Genomic DNA, 27,764 nt, shown 5'->3' with positions numbered 1-27,764 from the left:
AGTTGCCTGGCGATGCTTTTGTTTGTCTTATTCCACTGTCTAAATATTCATACTCCTTCAAATCATTAGTTATTCATTCATTGAGGCAAGCCTACTTAACCCCTCACTTGTCATGGGAAAGAAATAGTAATGGTGCAAAATCAAAATATTTTCAGTATGATTTACTTTTATTCATTAAAAAAACTCTCATCTAAACCTTATACTACCTTTTGGTTAAAAAGTTTAAAAACACCACTTTACTGATATGTTTTTACTATTCTGATTTACTCACTATAATTCAGTATTGTGGCACTATTAAAATTGTTTGCTTTGTCATGACTTTTGTGTGTGTGTGTGTGTGTGTGTGTGTGTGTGTGTTTTGAATCATTGCTTAGATAATAATGTTATATCTCGTGCAAAAATCAAAAGAAAGAAATAACAAATTATATTTTGCTCAAGAAAGTGAAGTTTTAGGATACTTCCACATTTTTGCATTGTGACATTATTTTCATGAGAATTAAGCATATTTGCTTCCCCATTTTCATTATGCAAAAAATATTCTACCATTATTGTAAAGCAATAAATAATGATAAACTATTTACATGGCAAAGTATTTATACACTGTGGTAGTATTTTTGGTACTGAATTTAAAGAGCACTGTATTACAGTTATGAGAATGTAATTAGAATATCATTTGAAAACTAATGGCAATTACATTTACATTTATGCATTTGGCAGACGCTTTTATCCAAAGCAACTTACAGTGCACTTATTACAGCGACAACCCCCCTGGAACAACCTGGAGTTAAGTGCCTTGCTCAAGGGCACAATGGTGGTGGCCGTGGGGTTCGAACCAGCGACCTTCTGATTAACAGCCCTGTGCTTTAGCCACTACCACAAAAAATATATATATAAAAAATAAAAATGAAAGTCCAATTAAATCCAGATGCATTACATTAATGAGGATTCATGTAAATAATGTCATACCAAAAATCTTAATGGCCCTAAAAACAGGCCTACTTTCCATTGTAGAAATGCAATTTGTTTTCATTTCTTTTGATTTTGGGGTGAAATGAGATGTGTTTGAGAAATTCACCCCAAACCTAATGCACAAATGTAAAAGTACCATACCATTTGTGATCTGAAGACTAGTTTAGTAATTCATTGCACAGGGCGGTGCATAACAAAAACACGTTCTGGCTGTCTGCTTAAACATGAAACTGGTTGCAGTCTGCAAAGAATTCACCTGAATATTAGCTTCAAAGAGGAAGCATTTTAAAAGCCCTCTCTTTGAACTGATCCCGTGCCCAATCGTCTAAAATTACTATTGTGCAAATGAACGTGGACAAACATCCGAAACTCATTGAACAGGTGTGAGAACCGTCAGTAAAAGCACCCAAACGTCCCTGGCCACGACCACCGACTCCATATATGGAGCGCATTCCAGGGGGCGGAGTCACGGGGCTTCTCATATCCATGAATGAGACTCCAATTTACAGTTTCGCGTGAGTTTCGTGTGGACCAACACGTTTAGATTGAGAACCATAATGGAGTACCACCACAGCACACAACTTCGTTTCTTATATTTGTATTTATTTGTTAACAACGTATTTATTGTAATCCAGTCAAAAGAACGTAAGTAAAATCGGACTTTCTAAAAGATTAGATTAAATGCATTTTTATTTTTGGTTTATATTTCGTAAAATGTACTTATTTTTCAGCAGTCCTTTCTTCAACAAAAATATTTATGCAATTAAGGTGTTTTAACCTAATTTAACATTTTAAAAATGCTCTGTAGATGTGCTGCTTGATATGAAGGCTGCCGGAAGTGAGTTAGGTTGGTTAACCTGGCCGAATGAAGAAGGGGTGAGTAAACTTCTGTCTTTATGACTACAAACATAAATTAATTGATTCAGTTCAATTCCGTTGTGTTGGCTATAAATATGAAGGCAGCATAGATAGCCTACACGAGTGTTAAGTTACTGAGTGCTCTAAAACAACAATCTCCTTTGAGTCATAGCCTCAGATGCATTCAAAAGTTCTTCCTGCTATTAAAGTTGATACCTGATGAGTGACATCATTCTGGTTTTTCCTGACACCAGGCTTGAATAATATCTTAACACACACTGTTGTGCAAGTTGTCCAAGGCTGTTATGATTTGTATGATTTTGTTAAATGTTATATTTACAGTATATGTACAGAGGAACCCCTAAAAGTTATTTGAACACACATTGCTTAAAAATGTATGAATGTCATTGCATAAGATAACAAACTATCCAACTGCCATTTATTTTATAGCAAAGATAGCACAAGAACATTTTCTAAGCAACAAATTTCACAAAAAGAAGTTTAGTATGTTTTAATATGCAATAATAGATAGATACTCTTCAAAACTGATTATGAAAAGGACATGGAGACCTCCTGGTTGTCAAATATTTTATAACATTGTTTCATTGCAGATGGCACACTTATTTAGATGTTTTGTTACCAGGCGCAATGAAATTCATAAATTTAAGTATGGCTTTCCAAATACAATTTGGGCACTGCATTTTGATGTTTCACTTTGAAATATTAAAGATTGGCATGAATGGGTCCGTTATATGTCTAAACTCTTTGCTGAATGATTTGAAAAGTAATGCATTGGTTTTTCAGACAGTGCACTGAAAAACCTAACAAGTTGACTAAATAAATACATTTTCTCAAATCATTTGAGACTTTAAGATAGTTGAGAGTTCAATTAATCGTTAAGAGTTTAGTTTAATTATTAAATAAACTTATATCTCCAGAGAAATGCATTAATGCCTGTAATTCAGCTGCACATGTACATGGAGAAATGAGATTGTGTTAGCAATGTTCAACTTGACCAAAGAGGACACAGATCACCCTAATGGTGACATCACACGAAACAACTATTTGCAACAAAACAACATAAATAATACAAAAAGCTAAAACCGATGTGAATATTTTAATGGCAACTTTATCAGTGCCCACAAATGTTCCCTTGGGCCAAGGAAACATAATTAAAGTCTATGGATTTTTAAGATAAATAAGAAACTTACACATTTGAGTTTTAAGCCCAAACCTTAACATTTTAAGTAATGTTTTATTAAGACAACTTGATTATTCCAGTAAAGACAACATTAAGAGTGTGCAGCGAGCAAACCACTTTTTTTCTTTGAAGCTTTGAGTTATAAGAATTCTCGGCAAATTCCTCTTTAGCCACAATAAGACCTCACAAGAGGTGTACTGCAAGGGTCCCACCACTTTCTTTGAGCATGCATACTCGCAGATTAAAGTGTTTAATTAGTCTTTTAGAGGCCTGTCCTGTCATCTTCATTCCCGATGTTGTGAAGGTTTCCACCAGCTATACTAAGCTGCTGTGTCCAAAAAAGCTATTTGAGGTCATGGTTGTTCTACAAACTATTTCAGGGCTTTTTGAAGAGCCAAGTCAAGGGAGAAAACATGAACGTTGGTGGGAAAGCGTAGGACTGTTCTTTCACGGAGGCCTGCTTTTTGTCTCCCACACCCTTCTAGTGAGATAATTTTACAACTGTGTGAGTCCCCCTCATTCAGTGTTTCAGTCCAATATTTGAAAATAATTAACACATTTAGAAACATTACACTATCTCTGAAGTAGATTTGTATCTTAAGTCAACATGAAATGGCATTTAAAATACATTTTACGAGTGAAACAGGGAATTCAATGATACATTTTTTTTTGGTAGGGACTTTATGTATCCAATGGGAATTGATTGGAATGTGAAAAGGTTATTAGAAGGAATATATTGAAAAATAAGAGGCCTTTGATACGTCAGACAAAAAAGATTTTTGGTTTAAGAGTTGGAGCGAGATTTACATTTTTATAAAAGATTGCAAAGGCAAACATGTTTTAAGAAAGTAAAAAGGTTTTGATTTCATAAAGTTGACTTCTCACATATTAAGGGATATTAATAAAACCATCTCTGTCTTTCTTTGTTGTCCTTTTTTTTTTTCTTCAGTGGGAGATTGTCCAGACAGTGGTGAACGGCTCTCTATTTTATACCTACAGTGTGTGCAATGTCGCAAGCGATACTGAACAGGACAATTGGCTTCGTACGACCTTCATCCAGCGTAGGCCTGACGTTTCTCGTGTATCAGTGGAGCTACGCTTCGTCGTCCGAGACTGCAACACATTTGGTGGTTCTTCGCCATCCTGTCGTGAGACTTTTGGCCTCTATCTAGCTGAAACCGACACAGATGTTGGCACAAATTTTCGCAAGAGCCAGTTTAGAAAAGTAGCCACTGTAGCGCCAGATGAAGTAACAGCTAATCGTGGAGGGGGCAGAGCGGATTTACGGGTAAACATTGAGACGCGGAGCATCGGGCCACTCTCTAGGAGGGGGTTTTACCTGGCTTTCCAAGATCTAGGGGGCTGTGTTGCTCTCTTGGGGTTGAGGGTGTTTTACACCACCTGTCCGGCCACAATGAGAAGCCTGGCCGCCTTTCCTGAGCAGGTGGCAGCGGGTGCGCTGGCGGAGGTGGATGGCACCTGTGTGAAGGACGCAGTGGTGGTTGGAGAAGTTGCTCCGCGAATGTACTGCACAGCTGAGGGAGAGTGGGTCGTTCCTGTGGGCCAATGTCTCTGCCGAGCGGGGTACCATGCTGTTGGAGAAATATGCAAAGGTAAGCTATATTGCTGTTGTTAGTGCACTGAAAAAATGTTAACCTAAAAATTGTGGTAACCTCTACGTGAACTGATTTGATTTAAGTCAATATATTATTTTGAATGCCTAAATCGACTTGAATGCATTAGGTTACACCAACAAAACTAGATAAATGGCTGATGCCGATATAAGTTTGATATACTATATATAATGCGATTTAAAGCTGAAATGTGTAGTTTAATACTTTCTCCTATTCCAGCTAATATGTGTATTAATGTTATCCATTCAAAAACGTTAAACACTGTGGGTCTTTGGCACTTTTTATAAATATTGCTTTTGTTTGATTGAGTATCCCAACCCATCCCAGAAACATTGATTCAACCTATGGTGTGATTTTGGGGCAATGAAATACAACAAACACATGTCAAACAAACTGTTTTTTACCATATTTGCTCAAAGTTCACTAAGAGAATTGAATGTTGACAAGGTATATTTTGGAATTGATGCAATGGAGAAAACTACTGCTGTTACTCGGTAAAGCTGAATTGGCCAAAATATGGCCGATATATCGGTCTCTCACTATAACATTTGCTCAAAGATCACTAATAGGATTGAATTAAACTTTTGACTAGGTAGATTTTGGATTTGTTCCAAGGGAGGAAACCACTTATTATTATCAGCCAAGCCACCATGGGTATGGGTTGATGCCGATAATTCTCCAACTGGCCAAATAATTACCGATATATCAGTCTATTACTATAAAATATGCTACTGTTTGAGGCACTATAAATAGAATTTCAACTGAGTAGTTTGGTCAAAAATGAGATAATTCACAAATTGCCCATAAAATGGCAGAAATATAGGTTTATCAATATAATGTACTCTACTGCTTGAGCCGTTAACCTACTCAGGAGAAGCTGAACTGTATATTTCAGTGGTTTGGGAACAACTGCAGGTCTTTGTGGGTGGGCAGATGGCAAGTGTGTTGCGGGTGAGGGTGTGTACTGGGAAGCTTGAGAGATTTTTGTGGTTGCTGCAGAGCTGTCTGAGAAGATTGTGAGAAGCCAGTAAGATGACTTCAGTACAATGGAATGTCGGCTCCACACCCTCTCACCTGCTGGTGTATTATATGTGTATTTGTTCTTAGTGATTCAGGAAGGAAGTGTGAAGATACCAGGCTACCATTAAAATTTAGTGTTTGCACATTATTAGCCATGACATGGATTGCATTCATAGTTTTTTGACCTTTGGACGTTTTCCAGCTATCTAATTTGAATGGAAAGAACTTGGAAGTAACAAACATGAATTAAAAATTAATCAAAAGATAATCTGAACGCAGATAAAAGGGGTGACAAAGTGTTTTTATTCAAATATGTCAGTTTGGAATTGGAATATACAAAGGCCTCATAAGGCCCAGTATTTGGACACCCAAGTCACTTCTGAATGTACTGTATGAATAGCACAAGATAACAAGATATCAAACCAAGTGAATTCTGCAAACAAATAACAACTAGGCTTTTTCTCAGAACTTACTAACTTTTCTTAGCCATTTTTAACCATCTTTTTAATCAACTTGTCCCAAGGTAATTTTTTTTCAGTGGATATATGAGTAACCACATGTAGTTCATCACTTTAAGTATGGACATGTTCCGCTAAGTTTGACTACCAAATTTATTTTTAATGATATATTCTTTCATTTGTAAGTTTGGTTTAAGTGTCCAAATACATTAAAGGGCCACTAAATTAGAATTATTATTATTAGTTTTAAGGTTTTTCCTCAAAAGAATTCCCCAAGGTCACATTACACTTTTCCAATCATCCCACCCTCCAACAGCTGATATGACTCAGTGGGAAGGGCTACAAGTACTTGAGTAACTTTGTATGTGTAAGTGTGTTGCCATGACAATGCCTTACCGCAGATTACAGAGAACGTTTGGCATGCCCAAGCTCCCTCTGGCATAGTAATCATGTAATTAAAGGTTGGGTTGGCACTCTCCGGACACCTTTTGTATTTGTGGGAAAATGTGGTTTTATGTTGACTAAAAAAAATATAAAATGTTTATATGCTTATAAAAATGACACTCTAATGTAACATAAAACCAACAAACTTTCTACATTCTTCTTCCTCTGAAAGGAAATTGTACAGTAATTTTCCCCCCATAAAATTATGATTTACGCACTTAATTATACAAGTAATTATAGCTGACTACAAAAGTGGTATTACTGTGATATTATCAGAAACTGTAAATATACTTGCTTTTGCATATTTGGTTATCAGTAAGTCCAAAGTCCAGAAGGCCCACCATGCTGGTCAGCACAACACAGACAAAATATACTGAGCACATCTTTAATCGAAATGTTAAAACTGTATTTTTACCCAAGTTAGTTTTATTAAAGATTTTATTGTGTCCCCAATATTTAAGCACCACTAGAAAATGCCGTCCAATTGTTTAATGTTACCATTGGAAAAATATATTCTCAAGCCTTTTCAAAAGAGCAGATATAGTTACCATTAATCAGGGCAATTTCAGGAAAGAATGTTTTGAAAACCTTGGCCTCTGGCAGTCGTGCAGGAACCTGCACCTGAAACGGACATTGAGGAACATCAAGGGAGTTCTGAATATTTGAAGGCATTCAGGGTTGCTGGAAAAGGGCAGATTCCACACATTTCCTTCATAATGTTGTTTCCAGGAGACGTGCTAAATGTTTTGACACTCTCGGAGGAAGTGTGATGAGTGATGACCCAAAGAAATAGCTTGTGGGTGAGATGTAATGGAGACTGCTATCTTGTTGTCTTTGAATGATGACATGTTTCAGGAGTGAGGAGTACATGTCCAGACATCCCAACCTGTTTAAAATTCTGACAAAGACATTTTTCCTGTAAACGATTGTTTCACTCTATAATTTTGTCCATTTACTCATCTCTATGAAAGCCTGCAGTTATTAACAACCTATAGCCGTACCTCTTGATTTAAGTTGGCAAGGTTCTTTGTCTGTATAGAGTGAAAAGATGCCTCAAAAGCATCCAATGTAAAAGAAGGTTCTTAACCCCAAACAACCGCTGAAACAATGAAGATTCTGTTGTCATTGTTTTCATGGGAGTTTTACGAGTGGCTTTCTACGTGACTGCTGTTCTGTTAAGCTTATCGCCACCTGCCAGTGTTGTGAGCAATTGTGGTTGGTTACACAGGCTGGGATGGGGGAAGAGGTGTCATTTGGATGGTTGACCATTAGAAATTTTTGTGTTTCAGTGGCGATCCCCAGTATTCCCATGTTTCTGTTCCCTGAACTTCATAAGACCATACTAGGCTACCAAGGATTCTGCTTTTAGGTTGACCGTGATGTATCAGTTGACACACCAGTTTGGGGTCCAATATATTCATATAAATGTGAGCAACTGTGTATGTTTAATTGACATAGTGTTTGACCAATATATATTTTTTTCATTGGCCTTGCCATGCCTTGACTTGCAAATTAATTGGCCTGGTTATTATACCATTATTTTCATTTACCATTTTTTATTTTATTAAAATGGCTTGAAACTAAACCACTATTTTTCCCCTGAAAACGTAGTCATATTAATCTCATACATAGTTGGAGAGTACTGTGTTGGCAAAACTGCTATTCTAACTCTTGACATTTCCACCCAAAGGGCATTAACTATTCCCATTGTGTGTTGTGTACATCCGGCCTACACTTGTGTCATGCATATTTCAGCAGTTGTGGGAACATAAACGTAGTACAAGTACGCAAAAACTGGCCTTAGTCACTTTTCCACACTTCCCTCACAAACGCTCTGATGGCAGCTTGTTTCCACCAACACAACTCTGCCCTAAATAGATCCTAGTGAAATCAGTCAGCCTTATGCTTGCGTCAAAGGCACTGCAACAGTGGTACAAGTCTCTTTCTTCACTTTTCTGTAAACTGGTATAGCCGGTAAGGGATATAAAAGTATAATTCTGTCATCATTTCCCAAGTCATATGGGCATGGAATGATGACGGTATTTTTTTTTTTTTTTGAGAGAGAACAATCCCTTTAACATGCTCTCGCATGTAGTCCCCAAGACACAACATTTACATATTTAAAAAGACTTCTCACTCGAGGCTGACACACATTTTGGCATTTGGTGAAATTTGGAATCATTCAAATTTATCCAATTTTACATATGCCATTCGCAATGGTCACAAACGAGAAGATTAGAGGAATAGAGTGGGAGTGTCTCGATCTTGTTCTGGCTTAAATAAAACAGGCAAAGAGAGGCTCCTTTTCTTATGCGTACCACCTCCTATAGACATCCAGTCTTATACACAGAGCAATACACAAAACCCGATGTAAAATCCCAGCGGGAGAACTTCTGTCAGCAATCCTTATGCACCCATTCATGCTCACGCTCACACTTGCACCACCTCCCACCGATCGTCAATCTGAAACTCTGCCCTTTGTTTGAGGCGTTCACTGAGAGACGGGGCCCCAGTGGGGACATACTCCCTTCAAAGGAAGTTCCTTCACTCTGTGGAATCTATATTCACACTGATTTTGCAAGCCAGTGAGTTTCTCATGCCCATTAAATGTACACTTTTTATAACTGGCCTCTCTTTAAGACTTTGTATGTGATTTGAAATCATTTGTCTTTCTCTTCTTTGTTAATTATTGTTATATCATCTCCACCTCCATCTGATCCTTGTGTCTGGAATTTCTTTCCTTTGTGTTTGTTATGGCATGTCCTCATCCTTCAGCAGAGGAAGGAAAGGAGGAGAAGAGGAGACCAGAGGGCTAACACATGCTTGCAATTCCAACATCCTGTTTTGTCCAACGGACATCCACATATGCCCTACATAGATCACCTGCCTTGCTATTGCCATCTCAATTCAAAAAGAAAATCTCTTTTTGAGACTAAGTAAAACCAAAAGTTCAGTTTTGTGGCTTTTAGTCCATGTGCATTTGCTTTAAATTGCATGTATATGCTAGTGTACCACTAAAAGTTGACAAAAGTCCCCTTTAACAGATTTAGAATGTGCAGTCTTTCACTTGTGGGTAAAACAGACAAAAATATTCATGACTCATGCTGCACTGCACATATCTTTGACCAATCAACTGCTCTCTAGATTGAGAAGAACCCTCCCCCTGCAACCCAACCTTTAGTTTTAACATCTTTTGGGGGTTTCAAACCCACATAAACCCCCTTTAATAGCACTTTGGATGACGTGTACCAAGGACTGTACAAAAGTTTGGTGACCAGATTGACTAGTTTGTCTTATTTAAATTGAAAAGTCTTCCGCTTGGTATTGTAATGTGTTGCTCAGTTGGAGTTGTATTGCTTTGTTTGATGCACTGGTATGAATGCCTGTTTGTTATGGGCCTCCTGTCTGTTTCATTGGCCTGATTAGCTCTTGTTTTGCAGATTTGAAATGGTGCTGAAAGAGTGACTCTTCCCATAGTTTTTCTGCGGTTGCTGTTCCGCCCCAACTGTGTGCACACAATGGAAGAAAATAAAATAGAAATCATTGTGTGGTTCTCAACTGCATGTATTATCTAGTAAAGGTGAACCTTTGTCATTTTATTGATTGTCTCTTTGCTCACCTGTTTGTTTTGCTGTTGTTTTTTCTGAAGCTTGTGAACCGGGTTACTACAAGAGCACAGATTCCAGCCAGCTATGTGAAGTGTGCCCAGATAAAACCCAGAGCTCGAGTCTTGGAGCACTCCTGTGTCCCTGCTTGGAGGGTTTCTTCCGAGCCCCCACCGATCCTAGCTCTGCTCCCTGCTCTGGTATGTATGGATAGATATGTTTTGTTATGTACATCCATGGTTTTCAACCCTGAGGGTCCATAAAGGTACCCTAGAGGTTCAGTGGAGAATATAATAATAAATATACATGAAATTGAATTAAATTTTTAAGAAATTCTAACTTTTTAAAGATTCTTTGCTAATGATTATGTAATTGAGTATCTTGTGACTGTTGGGTTTGGCTCAACAATAATTATATTACAAGAAAACGGAGTAAGATTATTTCATAAAATCACATTTGGCTGAACAAACAAACTTTAAAGCCATTTTTCTTTGTTCATAGTTACTGCAATTTTGCTTTGTAAAGCAGAAATTGTTTTAAGATTTCTTGTTTATAGAATTTAGTGTCCTTTTTATAAATGTTTTACTTTCTCTTTTAGCCCTCCCTAGCCCACCTCGAGACATAGTATACACCCCTCTCCTGACAGCAGGGAGTTTGCAACTGGCCTGGCGCTCCCCGGTAGACACTGGCGGCAGAAGTGACATCACCTATAGTCTGGCGTGCGAGCGCTGTGAGAATGGTCTGTGCTCATCATGTGGTGGGAGGGTGCATTTTGAGCCTGCACAAACAGCCTTGAAAGACCCTGAGGTTGTGGTTAGTGAGCTGGAGCCTCACATAAACTACACATTTACAGTTGAAGCCCAGAGCGGCGTGTCCCATTTCAGTCGAAAGAAAGCTACTGCTAGCATCACAACAGTGCTTCACTTTACAGGTAAGATATATAATGTTTTCAAGTTTGAAATTGTCTTAAAATATTCCTTTTTCAGTCTAAAACAATGTTCTAAAAGTGTGTTCTAAGCAGGTATATTGTGATAAGATTCTAGCAACAAGTAATTTTCTGTCCATACTTAAAGGGATAGTTTACCCAAAAATAAAAATCCTCTCATTGTGTACTCACCCTCATGCCATTCCAGATGTATATGACTTTCTCTCATTTGCAGGACACAAATAAAGATTTTTAAAATAACATTTCATTTCTGTTGGTCCTCACAATGCAACTAGAACTTTGAATGCCCAGAAGGCATCTCTAAGACTCCAGCGGTTAAATCCATTTCTTCTGAAGTGATATAATAGGTGTGGGTGAAAAAAAGATAGATATTTAAATCCATTTTAACTGTAAATCTACACTTTCACTTCTACATTCTAGTGTGGACATGACTTTCATTTCACATTCAGCCACCTACTGGTTGGGGCTGGTCAAATGTGGAAATAAGGACTTACACATTGATCTGTTTCTCACCCACACCAATCACATTGCTTCTGAAGATATGGATTTAACCAATTAAGTTGTATGAATCAGAATTAACTTTATTGTTTATAAGGATTTTTGGTGATAGGAGAAACAAGTGCACACAGAACATTACAGTGAGACACAGAATATAAATAGTATAAATAGACATTAAAAAAAAATGGACATAGAATGGCGTATGTACATGTGCAAGTGGCAATGTATGTGCAAGGTAGGGGTCTGTTGTTGAATTAAATATGTGAATTTACATATGTACATGAGATATACATTTACATTATTGCACTATGGTGGAGTCCTGAGGCAGTTTAATTGTTCATGAGGAAAATTGGAGGTTTAAAAACTGTTCTTGTGCCTGGATGACATGGCACTCAATGCTCTGTAGCGCCGGCCAGAGGGCACCAGTTCAAAGAAGTAGTGGGCAGGGTGTGTGTGGTCAAGAGTGATTCTACCGGCATGTTTCCTCAATCTGGAGATGTACAGGTCTTGGAGGGTGGGCAGGGGGGCACCATTAATACTCTCAGCACTCCTCCTGACTTTTCACGGTAGTTTCCTTCTGTCTGATTTGGTGGTTGAACCAAACCAGACAGTTATATATTTACACAGGACAGACTCAATGACGGCCAAGTAGAACTGAGTCAGCAGCTCCAGTGGAAGGTTGAACATCCTCATCTGGTGTAGGAGGTACAACCTCTGCTGAGTCCTCTACACAATGGAGTCTATGTTGGTGTCCCACTTCAGATCCTGAGAGATGGTAGAGCCCAGGAACCTGAATGACTCCACTGCTGCCACAGTGCTGTTCAGGTTGCTGTGGGGGAATAACTTGCGGATAACTTTTATTCTGCCTTTATGTCATTTTTGGACCTTGAGTTCTGGTCACCATTTACTTGCATTGTGTGGACCTACAAAGCTGAAATATTCTTCTAAAAATCTTAATTTGTGTTCTGCAGAAGAAAGAAATTCATACACATCTGAGATGGCATGAGGGTGGGTAAATGATGAGAGAATTTTCATTTTTGGGTGAACTATCCCTTTAAAGCAAAAATGCAGCTGCGTGACAAAGCTAAAGTCAGTTTATGTGAAGTGGGACTTTGGTCCAATGAGATTTCAATGTAGGCAGGGCTTCTTGGTGCATTGATCAATTTCTTGTTGCTTGTCGTGGCTGGACAAGATTAACATATTAACATGCAAGAGATCGTGACACATCTGTTTAGGACATGGTGTGACAAATTGAGTATTTACTTATGTACATTGAGTATTTACATGTAGATTGAGATTACATATTGGGTTCCATTTTTGTAAACCTCAAGTACTGATGATTTGTGCCTTTTTATTTCAGATGGCCCCAGGGTGTTGTATCTGAGAGTGGAAGATCGAACAACCAGCAGTATGACTTTATCCTGGGTTGTGGACCACAATGTGCAAAATCACCACTCTCCCCGCTATGAGCTCATGTATCGAAAGAAGGTAACTTAAGATATATCTGAATTATTTTGAAATAACTTTTGAACTTTCTTTCTTGCATGCATATTTTAGAGCAAATTTTCTTTCAAACTTTCTTTTGAGCTTTCTTTCAAATGAAAATTCTAAAATCTTCTCACTCTTTTATAGGAGGATCCGGGAGAGTTAGATGTCACTACCTACACTGTTCTGGTTCTAGAGAAGAACTCGGTCCAGATCAATGACCTTTTACCTGGCACAAAGTATGTGTTCCGTGTTCACACCCTTACAGCCGAAGGTCACCCCAGCAGCCACAATGCGGAGCTTGAGTTTGAAACACTGGCTCTTGGTAAGTGTGTGAGAACGCGTATGTGGGCGATTTTGTTTGTGCACTTTTAGCTTTCGCATACAAAAGTGTGTTGCTTAGATGCATTTGTGATTGTCTGTGGGTGGCATTTTTCAATGCATTTTTGTGTTCTTCAACAGCTGAATCTCAGACCCAAAACAGTTCCATGGTCGTCATGGGAGCCATCGCTGGGGGCGGAGTCATGTTGCTGCTTGTGGTGGTGATTTTGCTGGTGCACAAAAGGTTTGAGAAATTTTCTCTTTCCCCCTTTTGTGTTTCTTATCTCATTTTTTCCATCCCAGTTCACTTCTTTATCCTTATCACATCTCTTTCCAAATACCACAATGGGATTTCCCAACTTTCCCTCCTGCTTTGCCTTAGTTGTCTCTCCCAACCACAGCCCACACTGTTTACATTCCAGCTTTGATGTGCAATCATTCTCATTTTAGATATCATAAAGATAACAGCTTAAATTAGCATATTGTAGTAATGTTGAATGTTCTCTTTCATCAGAAGGCTTAATTCCCACGTCCGACGGAGAGTGGATGGTGATTACTTTTCATGTCCAGGTATGAAACGGTTATTAACCTGAAACCCTTTAGCAAGTGTGGACATTCATGTTTTTAATATTATGGATCTCCTGTCTAATGCTTCAATGCAAGTAAAGATTCTTATCAGAGATGCCTTGGCACGAAAATCTACATATGTAAACTCAGAAGCTTAATGTTTATCCTCAACCATCATACTGTATAGTTGGCATCATGGGAGAAGTAACCAAACTCTACCTCCTCCTGTTCATCCTACAGAGAAACTCCTTCCTCTGAAGACCTACATTGACCCCCACACATACGAGGACCCCTGTGCGGCCGTCCTCAAGTTTGCTAGCGAGATTCACCCCAGTTATATCATCAAACAGAAGGTCATTGGTGCAGGTATGTTAAAAATCTTTAAAAAATCTTTCATGTTACATTTGTTTTACACTTTAACTTGGATGTTCAGAGGACTAACATAACAATTGTGTTTACCTGTTGTTCCATAGGAGAGTTTGGTGAGGTGTTTCGTGGTTCTCTGAAGGCACCTGGGCGCTGTGAGGTTGCTGTCGCTATAAAGACGCTGAAACCTGGCTACACGGAGAAGCAGAGGCAGGACTTCCTTAGTGAGGCCAGCATCATGGGCCAGTTTTCCCACAAGAACATAATCCGCCTGGAGGGTGTTGTGACCAAGTGTAAGTGTGGAATGCCCCATCACACTTCTGGTCGTATCTGTTGAATTTCTCAACACTTAATTTCCTCGTTTTGAACACCATCCCACTGTACTTATTTTAACAGGATGTTTTTTCTGATTGTTATTTCAGTCAAACACGGCATGATTATTACAGAATACATGGAGAATGGAGCTCTGGATCAGTATTTAAGGGTATGTATTAGACAATGAATGTATCATTATTTTCTGTCAAAATGTTGTGCTAAATCTGCCAAGATGTAGCTATTATTATTATTACTGATGACTTTCTCTGTGCTCCATAGGATCATGATGGGGACTTTTCTTCATACCAGCTTGTGGGCATGCTCAGTGGCATTGCAGCAGGGATGAAGTACCTCTCTGATATGAACTACGTCCATAGAGACCTTGCAGCCCGCAACGTCCTAGTCAATGGCAACTTGGAGTGTAAAGTCTCTGATTTTGGACTGTCTCGAGTGCTGGAAGACTTTCCTGAAGGAATCTACACAACCACGGTAAGTAACGTAAGATGCTTAGAATCATTCATAATAAACATTGAGTTGTATAATTGTATAATTTGAATGAAATTCCAAAACGCATCAAAATATTGAACTAAAATCTTTTTGTAGGGAGGCAAGATTCCTATTCGTTGGACAGCACCGGAGGCTATAGCATACAGGAAGTTTACGTCAGCCAGCGATGTGTGGAGTTTTGGCATAGTCATGTGGGAGGTGATATCATTTGGAGAGAGACCCTACTGGGACATGAGCAATCATGAGGTATGCGCTAATTTTTCATTGCTCATTGTTTTGTCTTAAATGGACACTTGCATTGAAGGAGGGATCCTAGAAATATCGTAAGATATTTGGGGGTAGGGGGGCTCTTTTGCCTTTGGCCAGAAAAGCAAGTACCTAGCAACACCTGAGCAACCACACAAAACCCTATAGAAACCAAATACAATTTGCTAAAAACCTCTTGGGGGCAAGGCCCCCTTGAACCGGCCATGCTAGCAACATGGTGTGCAAAGGTTGTACAAAGTTTAACGGTTTCCTTTTTTTCACAGGTGATGAAATCCATAAATGAGGGATTCAGGTTGCCAGCACCGATGGGTTGCCCATCTGCGGTAAATCAACTCATGCTTCAGTGCTGGATGCAGGAGCGCTCCAAACGACCACGCTTTGTTGACATTGTCAACTTGCATGAAAAGCTGCTTCAGAACCCAGAGTCTCTCTCGGCCATCGCCAGTGTCGACCCACGGTAAGAAACTGTTGACAAATCCAGAACTGTACTGCAGTTTAATTGTGGAGACCTACATTGTTTTATATTTCCTTTATTAATCACCAAATCTCTTCTCCTCAGAGTCTCTATTCGTCTACCAAGCACAAGTGGTAATGATGGTGCCCCATTCAGGTCAGTGGATGAATGGCTGGAATCCATAAAAATGGCCCAATACACAGACACCTTTGCCCGTGCTGGAATTCAAACTATGGAACAGGTGTTGTGCTTGAAAATTGAGTAAGTATACATATACGTACAAAACCGAAAACAAAACAAACCAATAGTTATGATATTATTGTAAATTACGGATAAACCTTCATCTTTAACCTTATAAATTTTTCTTTCTTTAATAAGGGACATTAGGAACATTGGAGTGTGCTTGCCGGGACATCAAAAAAGAATAGCTTACAGCATTCTGGGCCTGCAAGACCCACCAGGGACCCTGGATTTGTTTGCAGTGTGACTGACTAAAGCACCACTGTTCTGAATAGACCAAGAGCATGGCTTAGCTGGCCCAAAATAAACTGGACTGAGCTGGCTGAGTAAAGCCCAGATTGTCATCCTCTGATTTAATGGACTCCCTTTGAGAAATAAGAAGGAACACTTTACGGTTTTGATATTTTATATTTCTCCAAAAAAGCTTTTTATATATTGTTATACATAATTTTATTTCAGATTGACCCTTATGGTTTTTGTGGTTCTATTATTAACTTAAGCCATATTGATTAAGTACATAAGTAAATAGTGGATGATGGTCTGGTTTAAAACTGTAAACTGTTGTCCTCAGCTTTGATGGTGCAAAAAAATGGCAGAAGCTGGACAGTTTAAACAAGGGTACTATCAAGTGCACATGATGGTAACCTTGAGGACCTCAGGTTATTGTTTGACGTCTCAGTGGCCATATATTACCATAAGCCCACATATATTTAAAAGAGTTGCCAAATGTAAGTTGTTGAATTTTTGACTTTTTTTTTTTTTATGTAAGTTTGTACAGTTAAAAATGTAAAGATTTCGTATGTGTCTTATTTCGGTCAAATCGTTGACAGGCATCCCCCTGTTTTCAATTTGGAAATAACATCTTAGGATGTTTACATGTTTAATTTCAGCTCTTTTTATTTAATATTTATTTTTGTATTTATTTTCTGTGTTCGTAAAAAGAATAATGTACTGTGTAGTATTAAAGTATTTTGTAAGTCTCATGAACTTGCGTCATGTGTTTACCATTATGCACCTCACATAAATGTAATGAACTGACTATTATTAAATATATTATTAAATAAAAAATATGAATGTTAATTTTAAGCTTTAAAGTGCACTCAAATCATATTACAATTTATGCATTTCGATTTCATGAAATACCATCAAATTGAATTAAATAATCTTTAACAAAAAATAAATAACTAATTTAGATTTTTATTATTTTAATTTAGATAAAAATTACATAACTCAATTTGATGGAATTTTGTTCTGAAATTGAAAAGCAAATATCTTAAAAATAGGTTTTGGAGTGTGAGTCACTATTAACTGCTATTGTGCCTTTGACTGGAGTACAGACACCACAATCTTGGACTGTTAGTGAGACATACATGATCAGTGCAATGAATCATGAATTAACCCATTTTTATATACAATATACTGTGTGTGTATATATATATGTATATATTAGACAGGGTTGTGGAGTGGCGGATACATGTATCGGGATTACGTATTTAAAATACAAAATATTAGTAACTGTATCCCACTACAATTACAATTTAAGTCATTGGTAATTAGAATAGTTACCTTCTATAAGCATTTTAATAACTGAAGAGATTACTTTATATTTTATTGTCATTTTGTCCTTTAATATTTAGTACTTTCAGATGGAAAACATGTATACATATAAATATGTGATCCAAAATGCATTTGAACAGCGGTGAAACACTTTCTTATGATGTGTTACATTCATACGAGCAGACAGAGAAGTACGTTTGAAGTATGTTTGGAGCAGAAGAAATATAAATAATCTGTGTGTAAATTGTCAGATTTACGCTAAGCTAAAATGCTATTTCTAGCCATTTTACATGCACATGTTACCAGGCACATTTTTTTATCAAGAAAATTCCTGTTAGATCATAATTGCTTTTTTCTAGTAAGACTCTTAATAGCTCTAACCAGTGCTAGAATTTAAATGCCTGTGAAGAATGAATGTTGACTAAGGTCTTGGGTGTGTTTTATAGATAATAAATAATTGTACAATTTGACAATTGTCATGGTGAAAGGTCAGGGCTTGTCTGATCTAGTCTAGTGAAGTGTAGGCTTCATTCATCCATTTAAACTATGACTGTACATAGTGTAGCCTATATGATGACTGTAATTAAGTGTTCTAACAAAGAGGAGACTGAATGGGATAATACATTTTATATAAGGCAAGGAAACTTGGTAAATGATAATGAGCAGGTGAATGTCTGAGAAAAGAAAAGAGAAAAAAGAAAATAGCAACAATACCAACAATTATCCATATATTAGCTAATCAGCTGATAATGTGGCAGCAATGCAGTGCATAAAATCATACACATACGGGTCAGAAACTTCAGTTAATGTTTACATCAACCATCAGAATGGTGAAAAAATGTGATCTCAGTGATTTGGTGCGTGGCATGTTTGTTGGTGCCGGACAGTCTGGTTTGAGTATTTCTGTAACTGCTGAGCTCCTGGGATTTTCACACAGAACAGTCTCTAGAATTTACTCTGAATCTTGCCACCTTGTTGATAAGAGAGGTCAACAGAGAATGGCCAGATTGGTTCAAATTGACAGAGTATATGGTAACTCAGATAACCGCTTTGTACAATTTTGGTGAGAAGAATAGTATGAGATGCAGTGCTGTTTTGGTGCATGAGGGGGACATACGCAATATTAGGCAGGTGGTTTTAATGTTGTGGCTGATCAGTGTATATATATATATATACATATATTGATCTGTTTCTCACACACATCTATATATTTGCTAGTATGTAGACATGCATTTAACCATGCAATGTAAACATTATATTGTTAAAGGGACAGTTCACTCAAAAATGACAATTCTCATAATTTACTCACCCTCATGTTTTCTAGATGTGTGTGACTTTCTTTATTCTGAAAAACACAAACAAATATTTTTTGAATAATATCTCAGCTCTGTAGCTCCATACTGAGCAAGTGAATGGTGACCAAAACGTTGAAGCTCCAAAAAGCACATAAAGGCAGCATATAAGTCATCCAAACGACTCCAGTGGTTAAATCCATATCTTCAGATAGTGAGAAACAGATACATATTTAAGTACTTTTTGTCCTTTAAATGTCCACTTTCACTTCCCATTCTTCTTCTTTAGTTTTTGACAATTTGCATTATTTGTGCATATCGCCACCTACTGGGCAAGGAGGAACATTTATATTAAAAAAAGTTTTAAATATTGATAATTTCTCACCCACTCCTGTAATATCATTTCAGAAAACATTTAACCACTGGAGTAGTAGGGATTACTTGTATGCTGCTTTGATATGCTATTTGGAACATCAAAGTTCTGGTCAAAATTCAGTTGCATTGAATGGACCAACAGAGCTGAGATATTTTTCTAAAAATCTTTATTTGTGATCAGCAGAAGTAAGTCACACACATCTGGAATGACATGAGGGTGAATAAATGATTAGAGATCTTTCATTTTTAGGTAAACAATTCCTTTAATGTTTAGTGTGATTAAAATTGCTTGCTGACCTTGTTTTTGCAATATATCCAATATGTCACATCCCATCATGATCATGTTAAGTCGTTAAACACAGAAACTTTCACAAAATACATGCAAAGATACATTAACATGGCATGAATAACTATTCGCAAAGTATTGTTCACATGATTCAAACTCCACCCACAGGAATTTCAACATTCACCAGAAGTTCATCTGCCTAGAAAATACTCCCACATCTAAAAGGAAGGTTTTGACAAATACAGTGCTTTCAGAAAGTATTAAGACCCCTTCATTTTTTCATATTTTATGCTGCAGCCTTATGCTAAAATGCTTTTCCATACCCCATAATGACAAAGCACAATTTTTTTTTTTGATAACTTGAAAAGAAAAAACTGAAATATCACATTGACAGAAGTATTCAGACCCTTTGCTATGACACTTGGAATTTAGCTCAGGTGCATCCCATTTCTCTGGATCATCGTTAAGATGTTTCTACACTTTTATTGGAGTCCACCTGTGGTAAATTCAATTGATTGGGCATGATTTGGAAAGGCACACACCTGTCTATATAAGGCCTCTCAGCTGAAAATGCATATCAGAGCAAAAACCAAGCAATGAGGTCAAAGGAACTCCCTGAAGAGCTCAGAGACATGATTGTGTTGAGGCACAGATCTGGGGATGGCTACAATTTTGTATTTTTTTTTGCTATATTGAAGGTTCCCAAGAGCACAGTGGCCTCTATAATTCTTAAATGGAAGAAGTTTGCAACAACCAGGACTCTTCCTAGAGCTGGCCACCTGGCCAAATTGAGCAATCTGGGGCAAAAGGGCCTTGGTTAGAGAGGTGACCAAGAACCTGATGATCACTCTAGTTGAGCTCCAGAGATCATGTGTGGAGATGGGAGAAACTTGCAAAAGGACAACCATCACTGCCATAAAGCCCAGATCAGTGTAGTGTTGCAGAGTGGTCAGACGGAAGCATCTCCTCTGTGCAAGACACAAGAAAGCCTTCTTTGAATTTGCCAAAAAAGCCCCTAAAAGACACTCAGACAGTGAGCAACAAGATTCTCTGGTCTGATGAACCAAAGATGGAACAGTTTGGCCTCAATTCCAAGCATTATGTCTGGAGGAAACCAGGCACCGCTCATCACCTGCACAATACCATCTTAACGGTGAAGCATGGTGGTGGTAGCTTCATGCTGTGGGGGTGTTCTTCAGTGGGAGGGACTGGTCAGGGTTGAAGGAAAGCTGAATGCAGCAAAATATAGAGCTATCCTTAATGAAAACTTGGTCCAGATTGCTCAGGACCTCAGAATGGGCTGAAGGTTCACCTTCCAACAGAACAATGACCCTAAGCACACCGTCAAGACAATGCAAGAGTGGCGTAGGGACAACTCCCTATGAATGTCCTTAAGTGGCCCAGCCAGTACCTAGACTTGACCCCAATCGAACATCTCTGGAGAGACCTGAAAATGGCTGTCCACAGACGGTCCCCATCCAACCTGACCGAGCTTGAGCGGAACTGCAGAGAAGAATGGAAGAAAATCCCCAAATCCAGGTGTGCAAAGTTTGTTGCATCATACCCAAAAAGACTTGAGGCTGTAATCGCTGCCAAAGGTGCTTCAACGAAGTACCGAGTTAAGGGTCTGAATGAAATGTCAATGTGATGTTTCAGTTTTTTTCTTTTGAATAAATTAGCAAAGCTATCAAAAATCTGGTTTTTGCTTTGTCATTATGGGGTATGGAGTGTAAAAAAGTAATTGACATAAGGATGTAAAATAACAAAATTTGAAAATGAAGGGGTCTGAATACTTTCTGAATGCACTGTATATTGCTCAAATAACACCATTAAATAACCATTTCTGTACTCAAACTAAAGGTGCTGTAAGCAACTATTATTATTAAAATTTTGTTTTAGTGTTCTGAAGCTTTCACGTGACTGAACCATTTTAATTAGCCATGCCCCTCATTCCAAAATCATGCCCCGCAAAGATCATTGAGACCAAATTTGAGCAATAGTGTAGCAATGTTTGTTCCTGTGGCTGTCAAATTCAACAGTGGCACAATAGCGCCCTCAACTGACAAACATTATGAACCATAGCCTCAATGATCTGCTTAAAATAAAACGCAATGTGAACAAGCTAAATTATTGACTGGTGAAAAACTTTCACCTGTTTATAAAGTCTACAGCTGTCACAGAGACCAATGAGATATCGCAGGAATCTTATTTCATTAATATCTTTAAGGGAGTGGGAAAATGTTTTGCATAATTTTCCATAAAAAAATAAATCTTTTTAACCCTCCAGAATGCCTTGTCCTATAGATGTCCATTTTAATAGCATTACTAATGATCTATATATTATAGATCAGTGGACTCTCCATTGGAAATGAATAACTTCCGGTCTATCATCTGTCTTTTGTCGGATACAGTGAAAAGGTGGCTTTAAAGGCAGAAATGTGAATCTTATAACTTTATAGAAGCTCTTAAATAATTCTTTGGTTCTTTACACAATTTTGTGTATTGTTTGAGCTGCTAAGTTTTTTTTAAATCATCGTTAATATGGTTGTTTCAAGGTTTTGGGGTTTGCCGCGCAATGTCGTCTTGGCAACAAAGTCTAATGTTGGATAGAACTTTACACAGATATGTTAGTAAGCGATTTTATCACACTAAAATAATATCAACATGTAAAACTAGTTTTATTGTATTGAGTATTGTAAAGTTCACAAATTGGCCCCATTTACTTACATTGTAAGTGTTTTACTGTAAACTTGATTTTCGATTTTTTTTTTATTTTCATAAAAAGCAGAGACAATTCTATTTAACAAAATTCTATTTAAAAATGTTTTTGTGCTAATCAACATAAAGCCACAAATGCTGTCGATTGAGCAAACCTTTTTTTAAAACTCAGAATATTTATTTAAAATAAAATTAAATTATATATATGTATATATTAACCACAGTAATGAAATGAAAACAGTGGTGTATGTAGTATTTGCCATTTAAGTGAATAATGGCACAAGTAAACAATAAGTAATGAAGAACAAATAAATAAACTAAGAACAGAGAGTGTGATTTTTGTCTTCTTTTGTCTATTTTTGTTTTAATTCATATTAATGCCAAAATAGACAGTGACTGGTCTGTTAGGCTATACTTAGACTGCAAGAACTAAGCACCGATCTGTTATGAAACATATTAGATTATTTTGTCTCTCATGTTTACATTCCTTTAGGACAAACCGACTTTGTTTAAATTAATATCCCACCAAGTTTTTTGTATTTAAGTATTTTGACCAGAAAAATGCATTTGCACAGACAAAACTAGTCAGGCTGCCCTTGGTTACCATCGCTTGGATCATGTGAGTTTTTCAAAACTCAAATGACTGTCTTGTTTCTCTGCGAATTTTCTGGTGAACATGAGACTGATTTTGTCTCAGCAGGAGTCGGAGGGCGGATGGCCCTCGGGGAGATGCAGATAGTGCAGGAAACCAGACAGTTTCTCCTTGACAACGGAGTGTCTCTGGACTCATTCAGGTAAAATGTGTTTTTTTGACCCACAGGATTAAAGGTGAAGTGTGTCATTTTTCAATCTTAATAAGATTTCCTCCTACTTAATATGCAGAGACAACTAGAAGTGAAACATATATAGGTTGATTTCAAAGAGTGTCAAAACCATAATTGCAAACCGTGTTGTAAGAACCAATTCTCTCTTTGTATATGCATGTGTTTGTATGTAGACAGAGGGCCAGTGGTGTAACTCTGTTCTTGCCTCATGGATCACTGGGAAGAGTTCTGCTGCCCCCCTCTGGCCTCACTGCTATAGTGGAGTTCCTAGAGCCCACTGAAGCCAAACATGCCTTCATAAAACTGGCATACACAAAGTTGATTGGAGGTGTATTTGTAATGTACAGACCTGAGCTACTTTTTTCACCGTACTTGAGTTATTTAGTTATATAAGATATAATTTTGTGCCTTCAGTTCCGTTGCTAAGCTTGAACAGGTGACAAACACTGGTATAAGTTTATTCCATGTTCTCTCTCTCTCTCTCTCTCTCTCTCTCTCTCTCTCTCTCTCGCTCTCTCTCTCTCTCTCTCTCTCTAGTTCCAGCATCTTCCCTTGTATCTAGAGTACACTCTATACATTCATACTATCTTGTACATCTTACTCTTTTCAGAATCTGAAAAGGACAAATCAGCTGAGGAAACAGATGTAGTGAAAAAGGTAGAGGAGGAGGAAAATGATGATGATGATGATGATGATGAGGAGGATGAGGAGGAGGAGGAGGTTTTGCCTGGCTGGACACTCTTCATTTAGAACCTCAAGTTTAACACCTCAGCGTAAACATTACGAGAGGTGAGGACAGAGTTCATAGGCCTAAGGTGAAAGGTGGACAAAGCAAGAGAGTTCTTGGTAACACTTGACATAATTGTTCAATTTGTTAATGTTAGTTTGCATATTAGGCATCATGAACAATGAACAGCATTTATTAATGTAGTTTAATGTTAAAGATGCAATATGTAAAATTTTTCATGTAATATTCACCTTTTTTTTTTGCCAATGTGTTAAAGGCTTGTAATGCAACTTAAAAAAATAGTCCTTCCTTGTTTGCCTATTAAAGCCTGTAGACTTATTTTCATGTGAAGGGAGCGGGTCGCTTTTGCCGGGAAAATCCAAAGGATGTGACGTTTATTGGCACTCCCATGAGTCTTGCCTCGGTGCTTCCGCTATTCAACAGTGACAACCAACTGCAACACCAGGTAAAGTTATCTTAGAGATGGAATCCAACAAATGGCCGGCTCCCAGAACAACACCCACTCCGAGTAAGCCAAAAAAAAAAACATTTATCTACTGAATCCCGTCTGGCTAAGCGGGAACGTGATCGTGGTTGAGTGAAAACTAGAGTGAACATCGGCAGGGCATTTGATTCCTGGAGGGACCTTCGTTGAATTGGCGTTCTTATTGAACATGTAAGCTTAACTGCAAAGCATGTTAAATATAGTGCAATAAGGATTGATCTGTGTCATTTTAGCTTACTTGATTTTGCCTGCTAACGCTGATGAATTGAAAGCTACCTTGCTTCACAACTTTCAAATAATTTAAACGATCTTCTTTTTATACTTGAAGTCAGGTTAATGACAATGTTAATCTTTAATTATTGAGAAAGGTAAACTACAATAACATGTTCAAGATCATGTAAAAAGCTCCATTCATTAGTGTAATGTAACTTGGTTATACAGAAAATATATACATTCTATTATTATAAAACAATAGTGAATCGATATATCAAAATTACAGTTGCAATGGAGTCACATCAATATTGAATTGTGTCAACATATTTATAATGTACAGACAATTTATAAACCGCTACTGTCATCATCCACTAAATTTGGCTAACAGCTATTGATAAAGCTGGTTAGCTAGCTAACACTGACATGGGATATCGTATAAATTCAGTCAATGTATCATGCAAAGAAAAGTTATTACTTCAAATTACAGTCTCGCTAGAGTGTGAATTACACACTCATTGAGTGTGTGTGTGTATATATACATATATACATGTATGAAAAGATACTTTGATTTTGAAGTAAGAAAACTGTTTTCTATTTTCTTTTCTGTCTTTCACATTTTGTCCTCTTTCTCTCTTTTTGTCCTTATCTAATCTTGGTCTCTCTCTTTCTCTGTCTCAGGTAAATTGCTATCTATGGGTTATGGCTTGGTGCAGTATAAAACACCAGAGGCAGCACATAAAGCCATGAGACAGCTGCAGGTAAATGACCATCTGCCACTCTTTCAATGCAAAAGAAGATTTTTAGATGAATATTTCAGCCCTGTAGGTCCAAACAAAGCAAGTGAATGGTATCTACAATTTTGAAGCTCCAAAAAGCACATAAAGGCAGCATAAAAGGAATCCCTATAATTTCGGTGGTTTAATCCATGTCCTTTGAAGCTATCAATAGGATTTGGGTGAGAACAGACCAATATATATATACAGGTCCTTCTCAAAAAATTAGCATATTGTGATAAAGTTCATTATTTTCCATAATGTAATGATAAAAATTAAACTTTCATATATTTTAGATTCATTGCACACCAACTGAAATATTTCAGGTCTTTTATTGTTTTAATACTGATGATTTTGGCATACAGCTCATGAAAACCCAAAATTCCTATCTCAAAAAATTAGCATATCATGAAATTGGTCTCTAAACGAGCTATTAACCTAATCATCTGAATCAACTAATTAACTCTAAACACCTGCAAAAGATTCCTGAGGCTTTTAAAAACTCCCAGCCTGTTTCATTACTCAAAACCGCAATCATGGGTAAGACTGCCGACCTGACTGCTGTCCAGAAGGCCATCATTGACACCCTCAAGCAAGAGGGTAAGACACAGAAAGAAATTTCTGAACAAATAGGCTGTTCCCAGAGTGCTGTATCAAGGCACCTCAGTGGGAAGTCTGTGGGAAGGAAAAAGTGTGGGAAAAAACGCTGCACAACGAGAAGAGGTGACCGGACCCTGAGGAAGATTGTGGAGAAGGACCGATTCCAGACCTTGGGGGACCTGCGGAAGCAGTGGACTGAGTCTGGAGTAGAAACATCCAGAGCCACTGTGCACAGGCACCAGAAACAGCGGCAGAAGCGCCTGACCTGGGCTACAGAGAAGCAGCACAGGACTGTTGCTCAGTGGTCCAAAGTACTTTTTTTCAGATGAAAGCAAATTTTGCATGTTATTCGCAAAACAAGGTGCCAGAGTCTGGAGGAAGACTGGGGAGAAGGAAATGCCAAAATGCCTGAAGTCCAGTGTCAAGTACCCACAGTCAGTGATGGTCTGGGGTGCCATGTCAGCTGCTGGTGTTGGTCCACTGTGTTTTATCAAGGGCAGGGTCAATGCAGCTAGCTATCAGGAGATTTTGGAGCACTTCATGCTTCCATCTGCTGAAAAGCTTTATGGAGATGAAGATTTCATTTTTCAGCACGACCTGGCACCTGCTCACAGTGCCAAAACCACTGGTAAATGGTTTACTGACCATGGTATTACTGTGCTCAATTGGCCTGCCAACTCTCCTGACCTGGACCCCATAGAGAATCTGTGGGATATTGTGAAGAGAAAGTTGAGAGACGCAAGACCCAACACTCTGGATGAGCTTAAGGCCGCTATCGAAGCATCCTGGGCCTCCATAACACCTCAGCAGTGCCACAGGCTGATTGCCTCCATGCCACGCCGCATTGAAGCAGTCATTTCTGCAAAAGGATTCCCGACCAAGTATTGAGTGCATAACTGAACATAATTATTTGAAGGTTGACTTTTTTTGTATTAAAAACACTTCTTTTATTGGTCGGATGAAATATGCTAATTTTTTGAGATAGGAATTTTGGGTTTTCATGAGCTGTATGCCAAAATCATCAGTATTAAAACAATAAAAGACCTGAAATATTTCAGTTGGTGTGCAATGAATCTAAAATATATGAAAGTGTAATTTTTATCATTACATTATGGAAAATAATGAACTTTATCACAATATGCTAATTTTTTGAGAAGGACCTGTATATATATATATATATATATATATATATATATATATATATATATATTTTTTTTAATTGCTTTAGAAGACATGGAGTCATATAGATTAATTTTATGCAGCCTTTTGGAGCTTCAAAAATTTTGGTCACCATTCACTTGCACCTAAAGAACTGAATATTCCTATAAAAATCTTTTGTGTTCTGCAGAAAAAAACTAAGTCATACACATCTGGGATGGCATAAGGTTGAATAAATGATGAGAGAATTTTCATTTTTGGGTGAACTATCCCTTTAAGTGTGGAGAAAAAAACCACATATTGATTTATTTACATTAATGCATTTGGCAGACGTTTTTATCCAAAGCGACTTACAGTGCAATTATTACAGGGACAATCCCCCTGGAACAACCTGGAGTTAAGTGCCTTGCTCAAGGGTGGTGGCTGTGGGGTTCAAACCAACAACCTTCTGACTAACAGCCCTGTGCTTTAGCCACTACGCCACCACCACTCCATTTAATCCATTTTAACATTTATTGTTTTTTATGCAGCTGCCATTGTGCTTCTTTCAGACATTCTTCACGTTCAATGGATTTGTTTGA

General features: G+C 37.8%; 1 protein-coding gene across 1 annotated transcript; it reads left to right on the top strand.

Moving 5' to 3' along the window:
* The first annotated feature begins 1,487 nt into the window (after positions 1-1,487).
* LOC127654360 (ephrin type-A receptor 2-like) lies at positions 1,488-17,159 on the top strand. Its single transcript, XM_052141499.1, has 17 exons — positions 1,488-1,614; positions 1,778-1,845; positions 3,978-4,641; positions 10,234-10,389; positions 10,788-11,120; positions 12,994-13,121; positions 13,266-13,443; positions 13,581-13,683; positions 13,954-14,009; positions 14,247-14,372; positions 14,480-14,665; positions 14,795-14,856; positions 14,967-15,176; positions 15,291-15,440; positions 15,725-15,918; positions 16,021-16,176; positions 16,294-17,159. The coding sequence occupies exons 1-17, from the start codon at positions 1,527-1,529 to the stop codon at positions 16,400-16,402; spliced, it is 2,967 nt and encodes a 988-aa protein (XP_051997459.1). The 5' UTR covers positions 1,488-1,526; the 3' UTR covers positions 16,403-17,159.
* The last annotated feature ends 10,605 nt before the right edge of the window (positions 17,160-27,764 follow it).

This window comes from Xyrauchen texanus, chromosome 13, assembly GCF_025860055.1.
Source record: "Xyrauchen texanus isolate HMW12.3.18 chromosome 13, RBS_HiC_50CHRs, whole genome shotgun sequence".
Taxonomy (NCBI): Eukaryota; Metazoa; Chordata; class Actinopteri; order Cypriniformes; family Catostomidae; genus Xyrauchen; species Xyrauchen texanus.
The sequence above is the reverse complement of the archived record's forward strand: the minus strand, read 5'-3'. Positions and strand labels throughout refer to the sequence as shown.

Bases quoted from the DNA above. Each gene is read 5' to 3' on its own strand.
- LOC127654360 (XM_052141499.1), top strand. From the start codon at position 1,527: ATGGAGTACCACCACAGCACACAACTTCGTTTCTTATATTTGTATTTA. The intron at 1,615-1,777 runs GTAAGTAAAATC...AATGCTCTGTAG, and splicing joins TGTAATCCAGTCAAAAGAAC to ATGTGCTGCTTGATATGAAG. The intron at 4,642-10,233 runs GTAAGCTATATT...TTTTTTCTGAAG, and splicing joins TGTTGGAGAAATATGCAAAG to CTTGTGAACCGGGTTACTAC.